At 41.7% G+C, this 18,090-nt stretch overlaps 1 protein-coding gene across 7 annotated transcripts in view; it reads right to left on the bottom strand.

Moving 5' to 3' along the window:
- Positions 1 to 18,090, bottom strand: part of DISC1 (DISC1 scaffold protein) — a 369,386-nt gene that overhangs the window by 288,247 nt on the left and 63,049 nt on the right. For 6 of the 7 annotated variants that reach the window (XR_006289703.1, XR_006289704.1, XM_043543293.1 and 3 more), the window contains 2 exons: positions 15,064 to 16,106; positions 13,585 to 13,654 (listed from right to left, as the gene is read on the bottom strand). Coding sequence is in view for 5 of the 7 variants with exons in the window: in XM_043543295.1 (XP_043399230.1) it covers positions 13,585 to 13,654; positions 15,064 to 16,106 (1,113 nt within the window). In the remaining 2 variants the exon portion in view is untranslated. The remainder of the gene's footprint in view (positions 1 to 13,584; positions 13,655 to 15,063; positions 16,107 to 18,090) is intronic. The other variant, XM_037895243.2, reaches the window with a different exon arrangement.

The raw sequence follows: 18,090 nt of genomic DNA, 5'->3' as shown, positions 1-18,090 counted from the left end.
AATTAATAAATGTACCTACAGTCCAAGACTAACCCTACCTGACTATCTTGTGACATGACATCCAAGACTGAGAAATAAAACATCCCCAAACCATTCCTATGGCCTTGTCTACACTCAGATTTAAAAGTCGTATTTTAAACACTTGTTAGCTAATTTGTGTTTACAAATCTAGCGTAGACAAGGCACTGCAGACGTGCAGGTACTACACTGGTCAAGTTAAAGCATGGGCTCCCATGTAGGCTTTCGCTCAAGCAGCTTAGCATGTGTGTTTTGTCTTTACTAAACTTACAGAACACACTAGCCAGTACATACTCACCACATGCCTTTAAATCCTAGTCTCGATAATACATATAAGGAGGAGAGTTGGAGAGAGGACTGTTCAGTATTTAGATATTGTATTTATATTTTTTCATAGGTTAGTTGCACTGAATCCAACATTTAGTTTAGTAAGATTTAATTCCTCTTGTTATTATTTTTGCAAGCCTAGACAGTGGAATTTAGCTACAATTAAAGAGTTTTTGCATTTGCTCTACCAAGTTCATAATATACCATGTTACCTTGCTTTAGAGGCTGTTATCAAGAGTGGTATGAATGGAACTCAGTTTGCTCATTTAATAACCATCAAGGCTGCAACTCTAGGAAAAAAGTCATGCAGAGTTCACTGATCTGGTCCTTTGTGTTGCAACATCCTTGTCACCGAGCTTCTCCTGTTTTCTATTAGCCCCCCACGCAGCCTAGAATTTCATTCTGCAGCTCCCCAGTCAGTTTGTTCAACTTATCATCACATCCACTTGCTCACATGAAGAAGTCCCAAAAGGTCAAAAGTCATGTAGTCCATGGCGTTCAGTTAAAAGTCCAATCCTAATATTAAGATTAGCGGATGGACAGAAGGAAAGACTAACATCCAGAAGAAGAAAAAAATCTATGAATGCTTTCCAAAATGAGGGAATAAGGCCTGGTCTACACTAGAAAGTTATGTCAGTTTAACTGCGTTGGTCAGGGGTGTGAAAAATCCACACCCCCTGAGCAGTGTTATTAAACCAACGTAGGTCCTCATGTAGATGGGTCTAAGTCAATATAAGAATTTTTATGCCGACCCAGCTACCAGCCTTTTGGGGAGGTGGATTGCTTATGCTGACAGGATAACCCCTCCCATCGGCATAGGTAGGGTCTACACTGAAGCGTTACAGGGGCTCAGCTGCACTGGCGCAGCTGTGCCGCTGTAGCGTTTAAAATGTAGACAAGCCCTAAAACACCAAGCGCAAAATCCTGCCCCTAACTCACCTAAAATGAACTCCAGGGGTGGGGGAAACTGAACAGTAGTGACCAAGTGGAAGGTTCAGGAGTCATGATGTCATTACAGTACAGATCACCATGGCTCAGTGGCACTGGGGATATTACGTACCCACAATAATATTTTAGAAAGTTGCAGCCAGTACAGCATCTGCCACCAAACACAGCAAGTGCACAGGGGGCCAGTAAATCTGGATATGCTTCAATACCAGTTGACTTCATGCCATGAGGGCTGTGAAGTGCCACCAAGTGCATTAGTTGGGCACCCCTCCTAGCGCACTTCATGCCCCCTTCCCCATCCCAGCACCCACACAAAACAAGGCAAATTCTGCCATCAGTTTTACATGCACAACCTCAAGGACTTCAAGATTTCTTCAAGTATTTCTAGCCCCCATTTTAGCCTTAAATATCCTTTAGGCTTGGTACCCCATACTGCATCCAACACTCCAAATCTGGACTAACTCAAGGGGAAATCATTATCTACCTAGATTGATAAATATTGATGCACTTTATGCCCTTATTTATTTATTGTGTTGCTGTTGACATTAAACTTTAAGGGCCTGATTTTCAAAGGTGCTGAACATCTGCTGCTCCCTCTGACTTCAGCTGAAATTTGGGGTGCTCAGAACCTCTGATAATCAGGCCTTAAATCCATATATATTTATTTGGTTACTCCTGTTTCCTTCCCTTCAGGGCCATCCTTAGGATTTATGGAGCCCTATGCAGTATTATTAAACTGGTGCCCCTATGCCTGACGGCAGCCCGGGCTCGCATGTGTATTTTAGATAAGGGTGGTCTTTTGAAGGATTTATTTAAAAAACGATATGTCTGAAGATCCAAGCATTTAAGGCTAAAGATGAATACTCAGACTGTGCATCTAAAAATCTATACAAGGATTTTTTTAGAGATGTGATTTTATAATCTTCAGCAACACACTAATGAAATATTTTTAAAGCAAATTTTAAACTAAGGTCCTGTAGACTAACATGTTCTGAGTAAATATTACAGTAAATGCACATCTGTTCTTGTCAGTAAATTCAGAAACTGACAGTATATACCTGGGGGTTGGTATATGCCTGTTAAATGGCTTCATTACCACTTGAATGGCTCTTTAACAGTTTCAATGTTTTTCTAATAGGGCCTTGTCTACACTGCCACTTTACAGCACTATTTATGTTTAATATTAATATTTGATATTTATGTCTGCATCTGTAACTTTCGCTCCATGCATCTGAAGAAGTGAGGTTTTTACCCACGAAAGCTTATCTCAAATAAATCTGTTAGTCTTTAAGGTGCTACTGGACTCCTTGTTGACTTTACAGCACTGAAACTATCTCACTTGGGGGTGTGAAAAAAACACACCCCTGAGCGAGGCAAGTTTCAACACTGGTAGCTACTCCCCTCATGGGGGTGGCTTTTTTTTTTATAGTCACGACTACACGGCAGCGTTTTGATGTTGGTAGTGAAGATGTACCCTAGTTCTGGCAGGCTGGAAGGCTTTTTCACTTTTAAGTACTAGATCCCCTCGGGAGGAAGACTCACCAGCCTGCAGCAGCCAGGTTGGTGGGAGCCTGCAGGAAGGGTCAGGGTGGACAGCACATTTTCGGGTGCCCTACATAGCCATGTATGCTGTATATGCCTAAGGACAGCCTGTTTCCCTTCCTGTGTGTCTGTCAAAATGCAATTTCAAGAACATATTATGTTTTCCAGCTCACTCTTCTTAAACCAATAATTTAACAGTCATAGATACTGACTTCTTGTGATAAATGAAGGGGGGTGGGGTAGCTCCCTTTTATGGCCACCCAGCCAGCCAGCAGCTATAAAATCCCTCTTAGAAGCTGTTCTCTAATTGCCCTACCTCTAAAGGGTTAGAAGTCTCACTGCTATGCAAAGGTAAAAGGAAGTGAGTGGGCATCTGGCCGAAAGAGCCAATGGGAAGGCTAAAGCTTTTTTAAAATTGAAACAAGACTCCCCTTTTGTCTGTCTGTTGTTGTTGTTCTCCTGGGGAGAGGCGGCCAGGGCAGAGCTATGCTGTAAGAAACTTGGGCCAGGTATGAAAAAATCATCAGTATCGTATCTAGAAACTACTCATTTAAAACCCCAGATATGTAAGTAGATCAGGTAATGTCTAGAAAGACATGATTAGGTTTATCCCTTTTATTTCGTTATGGCTTGTGGATTCCTCTGTGCTAACGCCAGCTGTTTTTGTTTTGCTTGTAACTTTTAAACTGGACCTCAAGAAAGCTATTCTTGATGCTTAATCCTTGTAGTTGCTCTTTTAAAATCTAGCAATAGCCTGCGTTCCCAGATGTATTTTCTTTCTTATTTTTTTATTAATAAAATTTACCTTTTCTTTTAGAACAGAACTGGATTTTTGTGTCTTAAGAGGTCTGTGCACATGTTGTTTAATTAGCTAGTGGCAACAGCTGATTTCCTTATTTCTTCTTTCTCAGCTCTTCCCCGGAGGGGAGGTGAAAGGGCTTGAGGGTACCCTACAGGAAGGAATTCCCAAGTGCACCTTCCTGGGCTCTCAAAGGGGTTCTGCACTTGTGTGATGGCAGTATCTACCCATCCAAGATCAGAGAAAATCTGTAACCTTGGGAGTTTAATATAAGCCTGGAGTGGTCAGTATTAATTTTTAGAATCCTTGCGGGCCCCCACCTTCTGCACTCGAAGTGCCAGAGCGGAGAATTAGCCTTGATACTTCTACTTGCAAGTCTTTTGCTCACTGCCATATGCGTTTAGACCTCTTTCGAGATTATAACCCAGCACTGTCTATTCCAGTCCAAAGGAAAGTTAGGAAGAATTGTAACAGGCCCATGTGGCTCCATTAGGAGCTCTTCAATGACCTGAAAATCAAAAAGGAACCCTACAAAAAGTGGAAACATGATCAAATTGATAAGGAGAAGTACAAAAGGACAGCACAAGTATGTAGGGACAAAATAAGAGAGGTCAAGGTGCAAAAGGAGTTACACTTGGCAAGGGCCATAAAAGGCAACAAAAAGAGGTTCTATAAATACATTAAGAGCAAGAGAAAAATGAAAAAAAAAGTGTAGATCCTCTACTTAGTGGGGAAGGAGAGCTAATCACTGATGACATCAAGAAAGCTGAAGTGCTTAATGCCTATTTTACTTCAGATTTTACTAAAAAGGTTAATGACCAGATACTCTCACATAATTAATACTGACAACCGGAGGGAGGGAATGCAAGTCAAAAATAGGAAATGAACAGGTTAAAGAATATTTAGATAAGTTAGATGTGTTCAAGTCAGCAGGGCCTGATGAAATTCATCCTACGGTACTTAAGGAACTAGCTGAAGCAATCTCAAAGCAGTTAGCAATTACCTTTGAGAACCCCTGGAGGACGGGAGAGGTCCCAGAAGACTGGTGGAGCACAAGGGGCTGGACTTGATGACTTCTCGACGTCCCTTCCAGCCCTACATTTCTATGATTCTGTAACACTGCCCAAGTGTTTTACAGTTGCGGCCTGCTTGGTGCCCCATCCAGACAGGTGAATACTGAACTGTACACTTGAAAGATTTGGACACTCATATAGCAACAGCTGCTACCCTGTTCCAGGCCCTTCAACAGCCTCTGAGGAGAGATGTCAGGACATCAAGCTCACCATGAAGCTCAAGATCTAAGAACCATAGTTACACCAACTCTATGATACAGAAATGAAATGCATGCACTGAGGAAGGTTGAAAAAACACTGGATTGATGTTTTAGATTCTCACTGTTTTCATTAGCTGCTACATATGAAGTGGCAGGATAAGACCAGAAATGAGATTATTTTAAGATGAACCCAGCAACCACCTACACCAGCACCGATTTGAGGTTCAGCAGCTTTTCTGGTATGGACATATTATTAAAATGGAAAACCAATGAATTCCAAAGTACCAACGAATGTTGCTGCACAGGAGGCAATCACACGGGCACCAAAAGCTTCGGCAGCGTAACAATGTTGCCAGCGACGGACAAACTGAATATACAACTAGACCACCTCATGAGACCACATCGCTTTGGGATTTGCCATGATGATGATGATAATCCTATCAGGCAGGTAGTTAATGGAAAGTAGGATAAGGAGTTTTTCACCTTTAAGTCACTACTGGTTCAAATCCTGTCCAGACTGAAAGCCACAAAGTCAGTACCATCTGGCTGACTCCTTCGCACCCTACATAAAATGAATTGGTTGCCCCACTCTAACTGTTAATTAACTAAAGCCATCCTCAGTGTTTGCAATATGGGATCCTAGCTGTTAGTTTCAGCAGAAAAGTGAAAGCCTGACTGGATAGGGACACTGAAGTTCTCTCTCTCCTATAGAACTGGTCTCTCGAAAAGAGCACCGCCAGCAGCAGCGCAGAAGTAAAGGGAGCATCACTGTAACCCTCCCTACAACAACCTTGCGACCCTCCCCCCAACAACTCTGTTTTGAGTCAGGACCCTACAATTACAACACCATGAAGTTTCAGATTTAAACAGCTGAAATCATGAAATGTATTATTTTTAAAATCCTATGACCGTGAAATTGATCAAAATGGACTGTGAATTTGGTAGGGCCCTATATACAACTTACACACATCACACAATGATTTTCGGGTCCAGCATGTGATCAGTTTACACATGAGACCTTATATGATACCTTCTAGATACATATGACAACAGTGCGTTGGGGGTAGTGAGTGTGTCTGGCCTGATATGAGTTACAGTATTGAGGGCCCTCTACGAGTTGGCACTGAGGCAGGGTGACCAGATAGCAACTGTGAAAAAACAGGATGGGGGTGGGGGGTAATAGACACCTATATAAGAAAAAGTCCCAAAAAATGGGACTGTCCCTTTAAAAACAGGACATCTGGTCACCCTACACTGAGGGGCTCTTAGGGACACACCCTTAACAGAAAAAAACTGGAATAATGTGGCTGGACAGTCTTCTTTGGTGCACCGGCCAATGAGAGAGCCCACCAGCTGATACTATCAAGCCCTGTTAACTTATGAGTATTGACTGTATTCGTAGTAGAAGCTAAAATAGCTGCAGGCTTCATAGGTTACTATGTACAAAAATACCTACTATTTATACTTGCAGAGGTAGGACAGACTCCGTCATGACATATGTTGTATGTTCTCTACATTCAAGCTGGCACAATGGATCTGTGAATAAATGTTCTATTCTGTTGTACCACCTGCTTTGGAGAATCCAGACTCCCAACAGAACCTAATTCTGCAGGGTAAGTCAGCATTTCCCGCCAGTTCCAAGTAGAAAGTCTGTGTGTTCTCATTCCTGCATGGATGAGATTTAGTTATTTTTTAAACTATTTGCATATAGTTAATTTTGAAGTAACAACTGGCTACACAAACTGATGTGGAGCTCAGCAGCAGACTTGACCCTGGAACTTCATGTCAGACAGTATGCCCCCAGCACCTGGTGCCACTGAAGGCAATGAAAATTAGTCCAGGAGCTCTCGGGAGCTTATAAAGGAAAATAAAAGGGGTTTTAAATGTTTAGACATGCAACTGTGCCAAACAAAAAAGCCTATACTGCTACCCTTGCAAGCCCAACTCCCATAGACACAAAAATGTGCTGCTTTTTTTTTTTCAGCAGCATGTTTAACCTTGGAGCTGTCAAGCTCCATCACGAATAATGAGCCATGACAACACTCCAAGCGATCCTTGGAGAACAGACCAATTTCTACTATATGCTATGTAAGGCAAAATGCTGTTATCACATTCCCAGGGCATTATACCTGTTTGGAAAAAATACAGTAATGTGGCCATCAAGAGGAGACTGTAAGTAAATACAGAAACAAATGAGACATTTCATTATATTTAACCACATAGATTGTAAAGCAGGTAATAAAGGTGTAATAAATCCTAATATTTTACATTTTTATATTAAAAATTAAACAGGGAGCAGGGGTGATCCATCTAACTGAACATGCATTTGACAAAAATACCACAGGGAGAAGTATCTGTGTTGGAAACATGTCTGTGTACAAGGGAAGGTACACGATGTAAAAAGGCTTGGCACTACTATATAGACAGCACTGTGCTAGAACCTTTATGTTTATTGAAAATAATACTAAAAGATATTTACATCTATTTTTTCAAATTTGTGGAGGATGTGCACAAACATCCATTAAAGTCAATGTGAATTTCATGGCTATACCACCATCTACTGCTTTGAATATTTAGGGTTTACTGTTAATTTCCACTTTCAAGTATCTTGACATTCACTAGACGGAATCAAGGGCAAGCACTTTCCTTTTGTATCACCATTAACAATATATGTTTATATAATACTTTTTTGTCTGTGGTAAGAGCAGTAGATAAAAACACAAAGGAGAATAGAGTGCTTTTGAATAGAAAAGTCACTTCACCTCCCAGCAGCATAGATCTCATTCAATTTACATTTTAATTTCCATAATTTGCCAAAAAACTATAGTAATTAAAGGGGTGGAGAAGCAGAAAAGAGAGGTGGTGTCAAAAGCAAGATTTTGCAATTATTTGGTCCTTCAGTCTCTTTTTAGCATTTTTTTCTATAAAATTCAATTAAATGTGCCTGTTTCCTCAAATAACTTCTGCTCATTTTTAAAAATAAAGATTGGCTTTTTTCTGTTCCATATACAATCACTGTATGTTTCCTTGGTTGTCACTATACCGTCTTATTTACAGAAGAAAAACTGCATGATTCTAAAGCCTAGAGTACAGACCCTACAGTCCCAGGCCTTTAGAATCCCTCCTGTACTGTAGAGGATTCCTACCCATTGTATTCCTTTTTTTAAAAAAAATCCCTTCCTGCAGGATGAGAGGAATTTTAAAGGGTGAGTACCCTAAATTTGAAAATCTGTTGTTTTAGCAATAGTCTATTACTGCAGCTGAAGAGGATTCAATAATCCTAAAAAGAGTGATAACATTTGCAGTTATGCAAACCATAACAATTATGGCAGTAATCAAATTTCATATTTCAAGGTATAAGTTGATCACCTGCCCACATCCTTCATTCTCTCTCTCACGCATACACGCACACACACACACGCGTGCGCGCCCACATGGCATTGCACAGCTGACTAACTGCACTACACCGCAGTTTCCCCTTCCTTTGAAAATCCCCAGACTAGATGGACCAGCAGTGGTTTAACCCTATGTGGCAAATATTACAGGCTATTTAAAACATGTGGAATGGCAGTTCTGCTTTTGACTAGAAGAAAGCATGCACAAAGACACGTGCAAGACATGCACAAAGAAAACCCCAGAATTCCAAAGATATATTTTAATTTTTATTAATACATAGTATACCTTCAAAGCATTGTACGCATTGTTTCAGTTTTTCTCCCTTTCATACCTATATACCTATTTACATATTTACATCACATTTCTAGTAATAGGTGTTCAGTATCTCCATCCCTTCTAACAATATGCATGAAAAAAAATAGATTTCAGACATTTTAGACAGAAGTTGGCACTAAATAAATCCATCAGCTCTTTGATAAGTTTTAAAACTTAACTTCTCAGCAGGCATGACTTTGCTACTCTCAGTAGCAAAGTAGTTTCTATAAGCAAAACTAAAAGAACACCACCACACAAAGAGAAAGAGAGGTCACCATTCTAATTCTTCTTGCTGCACCATACATTCTCAATCAGAATCTTTCCCTTGAGATGAGCAATGTACATTTCACAAAGAGAAAACTAGAGAAGTCAGCTCAGATGTTAGGAAAATGATAAAAAGTAGTCATAAAAATTGGCTGAAACAAAGACCCAAAAGAGATAAAGTAGGTCACACACTCACAAGTTAGGAAGTGCTAGAATTAAGTATGCATAGGTCTGCATTTTGAATATGGGGTAAAATTTTAAAAAAAAGAAAAACACACCTACGTGACTTAGGAGTACATTTCATTTTCAAAAGTAACTTAGGCACCGAAAAGCCTAAGTCTGATTGAAAGTCAATGAGATTTAGGTTCCGAAGTGTCTAAGTCACTAAGTAACTTTTAAAATGGAATAGTTCTGAGAATTTTACCCACAGACTTCAATTACATGATCACATATTTTTTCCACTGGGCCTTTCCCTCATTCATTGCACAGAATGGATAGTAAATGAGGCCACATTGTGCAGTGAAGGAAACTGTTGATTGCAGAACCCCTGCCGCATTTGTAAGCCTCAATTGCAGCAGAAATTGGAAAGTGAGTAATAAATTAAACAGGTGGAAATGGTGATTTTCTGCGACTCATAGCTTAATCAACTCTGGACCCAATTTCATAGAGACATAAAAAAGTAGTCTTCGGTAAAGAGGGTATCTCCCTCCCACTTTAAACCCTGAAAATGAAAAAAAAAATAACTGACAAAATTACCTGACAGTACCCTATGCTTATTACAGCAGAGCGGAAGTTCAGCTATAATTAAGCTGATTCAGACCAGCTTTCTGTTTAAAGCTCAACTCTTCTAAGTGCTTTAAAACCTATGTGGTTATTCACTGCCTTGAAATTTGGCGTGCCTCATGGAAGTGCAGTGGTCTGTTAGTGATACACATTTGGGGCCATTTGACCAAGAGGTTTTTGAGATACAGCACTGGAAAAAAAAAAGTTGTTTGTTTTTTTTTAAATTGACAGATTCCAGCAACCTCTTTTTGCTCACACATAGAGATCAAACCAGGGTTCAGATCATCACACCAGGGAGTCCAACGCTCAGGCGTTACTCCAACAGCGTGCATGGCCCTTTGGGGAAAACCAAATTAATATGTTATTTCAAAAAGTTTGCTTCTCCGGTTAGGCACATAACAGATTACATTGAGCATGTACGGACTGAGAAGTTAACAGGACTGTTAGCCTTCAAAGTTTCACACCAGCTGGATAGTTGAAAGAGATAAGCAGTATTCCTTGGAACCTTACCCAGTCAGTGTCAGTCTGAGTCCCACTTTGGGCAGAATGCTGGAAAAATGTTGGAAAAGGCTGGATGCCATATTGCTAAAATCTGTTTCTGTCAGAGGTTGGGGTTTTGTTTGGTTGGGTGGGGGGAATTAAATCAAAGTATTTTTGTAAAAAAAATTAGACTTTAATGCTTGCTGGCAGAGGAAGAGTGAAGGGCAAGAGCAGGAAAAGGGGGCTGGGGCCTCATCAAGGGGAGCAGGATAAATGGAGATTGATGGTAGGGGAAGGACACGGGGAAGCTGAGATGGGGGTGAGTGGCAGGGACTGGGCCTTTCTCCCTACTCCCCATGAGAGCTGGAATCTTGGTGGGAGGACTTGCCTTTCCAAGGGTGTCTGAGCCCCACTCTCTGTCCCCATATGTGCACCAGGATCTGCCCTAACATGTGCAGCCCTCCATTAAGTTGCTGCTTATGATATATGTGTGTAGCAGCATAGGGCAGGAGACAGGGCTACGTGTTGCAGGGAATGGTATGGCAGTGTGGTGAGGAAGGCACGACAGACACCAATCTTCTCTCACATGCGTAAAGCTAGTGGAACAACTTTGTAATTAAAATGTCATGGGTTTGGGACACAGATGATGGATGAGATTTCTCTCACCAGCCCCGTTAGCAACTACAGATTGGAAACAGTTCAAAGCATGATCATTATCCCCGTTCTACAATAACAAAATGTACAGGAGGGGGAGGAGCACTGAGGAATCACATAGCAACCATGTGTCTAGTGCAAAGACCACTGGACTGGGACTGTTCCTAGCTCTACCTCTGGCCTGCCTAGCGACCTTGGGCAAGTCACTTCATCTCTGTGTGTCTTGGTTTCCCATCTGTAAAATGGGGATAATAATGTAAAGTTCTTTGAGATCTAATGATGAAAAGCACTATACAAAAAAGCTAGGTCTTTTGATTATAAACTAGATACAGTAGTGCATCAACTGCAACTCTAGGTGACAACTACAACTGCCTTAACGACCTCTAACTTTGACCAACAAGCATGTCTCTTTTGGTTTAAAAAATCAGGAAATTAAATGGCAAAACACATAATTAATGCAGAGTTAAGGGTGAAAGCCCGCGCCCTTTCAGAACATCAAGTTCAGCCAAACTCAAACTTCTGAAATCCAGACAATACAGAGTTAAGATAAACATGCTCGCAACCTTAACTCTGCCCTCTTTGAGCAATACCCCACTGTCATAACCATACAGCTAAGAGTAGCCTAGAATTCCTCCTTACCTGTAAGGGGTTAAGAAGCTCAAATAACCTGTTTGGCGCCTGACCAAAGGGACCAATGGGGAAAGAAGATACTTTCAAATCTTGACCGGGGGGGGGAGGGGGGGGGGGGTTTGTGGTGTGTTCTCTGGGGAAAGCAGAGAAGCATTGGGTCAAAAAGAAAAACTCCTTCTCCTATAAACCATCCTGTACAAGTCTCTGATATTACAAAAAGAGTAAGTAAATAAGGCAAGGCGCGTTAGATTACCTTTTGTTTTCAACTTGTGAATTTTCCCTTTGCTAGAGGGAGGTTTATCCTGGTTTTTTTTTTTGTAACTTTAAAGTTTTGCCTAGAGGGGAATCCTCTGTGTTTTGAATCTGATTACCCTGTAAAGTATTTACCATCCTCATTTTACAGAGGTGATTCTTTTTTACCTTTTCTTTAAATAAAATCCTTCTTTTAAGAACCTGACTGATCTTTCCATTGTTCCAAGACCCAGGAGTTTGGGTCTTTGATCATTTTGTAACCAATTGGTTAGGATATTATTCTCAAGCCTCCCCAGGAAAGGGGGTGTAAGGGCTTGGGGGGGATTGCTGGGGGAAGAGGAACGCCAAGTGGTCCTTTTCCCTGGTTCTTTGTTAAATCACTTGGTGGTGGCAGCGTTGCTTACAAGGGAGAATTTGTGCCTGTGGAGTTTTTAACCTAAGCTGGTAGAAATAAACTTAGGGGTCTTTCATGCAGGTCCCCACGTCTGTACCCTAAAGTTAAGAGTGGGGAGGGAACCCTGACACCCACAATGCCCATAACATGCACTCTCCTACTCTGCCTTTTCACAGTAATGGACAGGCATTACCTAAACGTCCCCTACACTCAAACACTGAGCCTACTCCCCCAAGAGAATACCATACCTGTAAAATTTAACAACCAATTCATACCCTTTTACAGCCCCTTCACACTTGCACACAGGATATCAACTTAACCTATACTTTGCCCTTTCTAGCATTAAATCCACAGACTGTTCTCATATCCCAACTCCCTACTGACAATACCCATGGCATGAAGACGCCAGTGCCCTGCTAATGACTCAACCTACACAATTCTGTACTGAAACTATGCATACTGGAGGCTCAAGGTACACAAGCACCTCTTACCTTTGATAGCACACATAGGCGGACCCAGACCTCCTCATATCACAAACACAGCTCTAGCATGCCTATCAAACTAATCCCCAGATCTCCTCATATCACAATCACAGCTCTTCCAACTTATTCCTCCACCATTCAATGCAGCTATGCCTTACACAGTGAATGCAGCGGGAGTGATGCAGATAATTCCCAGTGGCTATTGGCAGCTTCATAGGGGCAGAGTTAAGGTTGCTTGAGCATTTATTTTAACTCTGTATTTCCTGATTTTCAAAATGTTGAACTCTATGTTCTGGAAGGGCATGAGCTATCACTGGGCAACCTGTGTTAAAGTTTTTTTCATTTAATTACACATGCACACATACTCACATGTATATACAACACATTATACAATATTTATAAAGCACTTAAGTTGACAAGCATTTCTTAAATATAGAGTATTCACCAGCAGCCATGTCTTCTCATCGAGAATAACCATGCATACTGCAATCTTACATTGTTTTGCTTGAGATCCTTTGATTCAATTTGGTGAATATTCAGCTTGTCCCTCAAGTTGGCACAGTTCACATTTATAAGAGCTGTTATTGCAACTTGTGTTCTAAAGTTACTGACCACACTTCTTCTATTTATGGTCTCTGCTGCGCTGTGGCGACTAATTATGGTGAAGAAAAAATTATGCTTCATCAGCAATCAGTACCCTCCTTGCCCCATTTAAGTCTTTCACTCATTTTTGTATTTTTAAGTCATGCTGTTTAAAGGTACGTGATCCAGATGGTGGATACTTGCCTTGTGAGGTGCCTCAACATAATAAACTGTTGCATTGCTTCTTGTGCTACCTGCTGCTGACCTACTTCTTTCTTTAATTTCTATACCTCATTGTACTGCATAATAAATAATACAACCACATGCTCCCTGAACTTTTGTCACCATTACCCAACCACAGTAGTTTAGCAATTGTAAAACAAAATTAAAAAGGGAAAGAAAACAGACTGAAACTGGTATGAAAAGAATAATGAAAAAGTCTCACCTTTATCATAGTCATCTTCCTCTATTGCTTTTTCTTGAAGCCTCTGAAGCCTTAACATTAAGGATTTTATCTGTATCAATACAAAAACATAAGTTTAACTACAACAATGGGTACTCGTGAGTGGGTTTTGGTGCTTTCCCTCCCACACACACACAACAGAGGTTTCCTCGGGTCTAATTTTTTAGCCCAACCTGGACCCACACTAGACCAAAGCCCACCTGATCCAACGAAGGTTGAGTTGTTTTCTAAATTGACATTGACTCTTTCCCCTGAACCTGAGCCAATGCTGCCACTGCCTCCTTCCTGTGAGGTCTATGTGGCAGCACCCGTTTTTCCCACTCCTGATGGCCACCACCCCTTGTGTGGTCTGCAGAGAGGTGCTGCAACTCCTTTGCTCACTCACTCCACAGTACACACAGCACAGCAACGTGGCGACAGCCAGCAGGAGCAGTACACGCAACCACTGAAGCACCATCCCTACTGGCAGAAGGAGAGCTGACCTGACCCCAAAAGGTTTGAGTTGTTTTCCGACCCAACCCTGACAGTTTTGATTAAGCTTAATATAATTTTACATTTACAGGCACTTATCCTGAATTAATACAGCCACACTGTTGTTCCACACCTGAAACCAAAGTAATTGTTCCCAGTGAGCACATACAAAAGGTGCAAAAGGAGAATTATTGTGAATCTGATTTCTGGCCATCTTCAGTCCCACATGTAATCCACGGTACAAAATTAATCTAGCAGGAAGTTGTGAGACTAAGTCAGGAGACGTATGTATTCAAGTGAAAAGAAAAGGAGTACTTGTGGCACCTTAGAGACTAACCAATTTATTTGAGCATAAGCTTTCGTGAGCTACAGCTCACTTCATTGGATGTTCACTTCATCACTAACACGGCTGTTACTCTGAAACCTATCAGTATTCAAGTGAGTTGATCATACCCCTTGACTTGTAAGCCTTGTTCCAAAATGCCCCTCAGGGTGCTACATAGGGAAGACCTGCAGAGCAATGTTCATGTGGATCTAGTTTCTTCAAAACTGGGACCAACAATAACCCCCATGTGGGCCTCTGGTTTCAAATGCACAACCCATGCCAGAATTTGGCCCCTCACACACATATACCAGTCACTTCATCCATCAACAAAATACAGCCACTTCTGGGAGGAAGTGGGAGCTGTTTAATACAGAAACCAAAACTGCTTATTAGCAAAGGAAATGAAGATTACTGTATTCTGCTGAAATTACAATTTTAACCATTACAAGAAAGATTAACATTGGTTATTTTAAGAAGGAAATTGAGAAATGGAAACAGAGTAGTGGTTCTCTCTCATTTCTAACTATGCACTACGCTGCTGTAAATCCATATAAAGAAATGCCACAAAAGCCAGACATTTCCTGTCTTCTGCAACAGCCCAGTAATTGATTTGTCTAAAAATCCATAGCACCAAATGAACATGAACAAACAGTGTGATTACCCACCTTTAATGTACTACGGTTGTCAACCAAGCAGTCCAATAGCACCGGTTCATATTTCCTCATCAGGGTGTCCCAGTTGTGATCACTAACAGTAAAGCTACTTTCATAGCCTGAGGTAACAGAAGAACCAGCAGATGCTGCATCTGAGGAATCTGTGGAACATGAAAATGCTGCATCTGTATCCGAAAGAGATACCATCTCACAATCCTGCAATTTATCATCCACTAAAGTCCCTCTTGCACACTGATAACCCTCACCATGCTTACAAATACAAGATGAAGCCCCTATGTCTTTATGTGAACTTCTTAGTCTCTCCCCTGGTTCATGTAAATTAACATTTTCTATTTGTCCTGTTGCATTTGTTTGCAGTGTGTGTTCCATTGCCCTGCCATCTGACTGGCCTTCAGCGTCACTTTTTTCAAAACGTGAGTTCAGTGAGAGCTGTATGAAGCTGAAATTTGAATTAAAGCTATCCCAAGTACTGGACGAGTAAGAAGTGACTTCTTTGTTGTTATATTCACAGTTATTGTTCACTTCCTTCTGATCCAAAGTGTACATTTTCTGTGGTTCCTTTACTCTAGCACCATGGATTGTCTCCCACGTAGTTGCTAGTAGATTAGTCTGCCATGTATTTGAACTGCACACAGGTAAGAAGTCTCTTTTACATGTGGCAGCTGCAGGACAAACCGGCAGAATTACATTTTCTGACGGCTGAATCCTGAGATCTGACAGATTTCTGAGGCTTCCTGTCGTATTTCCAGCAGTGATCGATGTTGTTACCACATTGGTGGTAACTATGGTACTGTTTACAGATGAATTACAATATAAGGATTCAAAGTCATTTTTGCATAGTCTGTGCAGAGAGCAGTTCTTGAAGTCTTCACAATGCTTTCTGCCATGTTCAAGCCCCTTTGGGTTGAATGGCTCACAGTCAGCAGGAGGATGAAATTCTATCTGTTGCGGAGCTTCTGGTCTCATGTATCCTGGTCTCTTTGACAGCTTCTTTTTATGAAAAGAGACAGGAGGCAGTGAATGACCCTGACCACCTGAAAAAATAAAGAAAATGTCTTTAAAGGTTTGTGTGATTTTTCTAGGCTTAAAATATTGTAGCATCTGAAACTAATTACCTCAGAACATTCAGACAGAACACTGATTTCTTTTAAAACACATAGAAATTGACAATACTGTAGAATGGGTATCTAAAGGGGGAAAGAGTGTTCGGTTATCATTCTGTTGGCCTGGCATCAGCTCTCTGATCTGGGATGATTTGCACACGTATATGTATGAACAGGCAACTGTGTGCTCAAAATAAACATTTGCAGGTCTTGTATAGCAGAGCTCACATTTACAAAAGAACATAAATCTGAATATGTAAAATAAATATTTGCACAGCAATTTTGCATTTTACATGCACCTTTTGCTCCCGCTCAGCTACTTAAGTTCACGTGCATATTTTACCAATATAATTTGGGCATCTATTTTTTTAATTTTCTCCCTAAAAATTCAAGCAGATATTATTGTGACGTTGCACTCCATAATGTTTTATGGAAATATGCTTATGAGTGTGACTATGATGTAACAAAGGTTATAACCTACTGGATATATGCCTCGTATTTGTATGCATATATTATTCTGTATCTGAAGCTAGAAATATGAAGTATAACTCTGAGGTCCTATTGTAAAGGATTGGGCCCAGTCTAGAAAGGAGTCTAGTCTGTGAAAGAAGCTTATTGGAACATCTCGGAGGGAGAGATTTTACCTGTAAACAATTTCTTAATGTATTAGGCTGACTTGCGTGTTTTTGCTTTATTTTGCTTGGTGACTTACTTTGTTCTGTCTGTTATTACTTGAAACCACTTAAATCCTACTTTTTATATTTAATAAAATCAGTTTTGTTTATTGATTAACCCAGAGTAAATGATGAATACTTGGGGGAGCAAACAGCTGTGCATATCCCTCTATCAGGGTTATAGAGGTCGAACAATTTATGAGTTTACCCTGTACACAAGGTGCTGACTCCGTGGGTGCTCCGGGGCTGGAGCACCCACAGGGAAAAATTAGTGGGTGCTCTGCACCCACCGGCAGCCAAGCTCCCCGCGCCGCTCCCCCCGCCTCCGCCTCCTCCCCTGAGCATGCCACATCCCCACTCCTTCCCCCTCCCTCCCACAGCTTGTCACCGCCAAACAGCTGTAGAAAGCTCTGGGAGGGAGAGGGGAGGAACAGCAACGTGGCACGCTCAGGGGAGGAGGCGGGGAAGAGGCACAGCCAGGGCGGGGATTTGGGGAAGGAGTCGAATAGGGGCAGGAAGGGGCCTGAGTTGGGGCGGGAACTTTGGGGAAGGGGTTGGAATGGGGGCAGAAGCAGGCATGGGGCAGGGCCAGGGGCAGAGGGGTGTCGAGCACCCACTGGAGCCATTAGAAGTTGGCGCCTATGCCTGTATAAGCTTTACACAGAGTAAAACAGATTTATTTGGGGTTTGGATCCCATTGGTAACTGGGTGTCTGGATGCTGGGGATAGCTGACCTGCTGAGAAGTTTTTGGTTAGTCTGCAGCTTTGGGGGGGTGGACCAGACCTGGGTCTGTGTTGCAGCAGGCGAGCGTGTCTGGCTCAACAAGGCAGGGTTCTGGAGTCCCAAGCTAGCAGGGAAAATGGGCTCAGAGGTCATTCCAGCAAGTCAGATGACAATCCCTGGGTATTTGAGTGGTGAATCTTGCCCACATGGTCAGGGTTCAGCTGATCGCCATATTTGGGGTCGGGAAGGAATTTTCCTCCAGGGCAGATTGGAAGAGGCCCTGGGGGGTTTTGCCTTCCTCTGTAGCATGGGGCACGGGTCACTTGCTGGAGGATTCTCTGCACCTTGAAGTCTTTAAACCATGATTTGAGGACTTCAATAGCTCAGACATAGGTGAGAGCTTTATCGCAGGAGTGGGTGGGTCAGATTCTGTGGCCTGCATTGTGCAGGAGCTCAGACTAGATGATCATACTGGTCCCTTCTGACCTGAATATCTACGAGTCTATGAGTCCCAAGG

Source organism: Chelonia mydas, chromosome 3 (assembly GCF_015237465.2).
Source record: "Chelonia mydas isolate rCheMyd1 chromosome 3, rCheMyd1.pri.v2, whole genome shotgun sequence".
In the NCBI taxonomy this organism is placed as follows: Eukaryota; Metazoa; Chordata; order Testudines; family Cheloniidae; genus Chelonia; species Chelonia mydas.
Note: the sequence above shows the minus strand (reverse complement) of the source record. Positions and strands in the feature narration are given on the sequence as shown.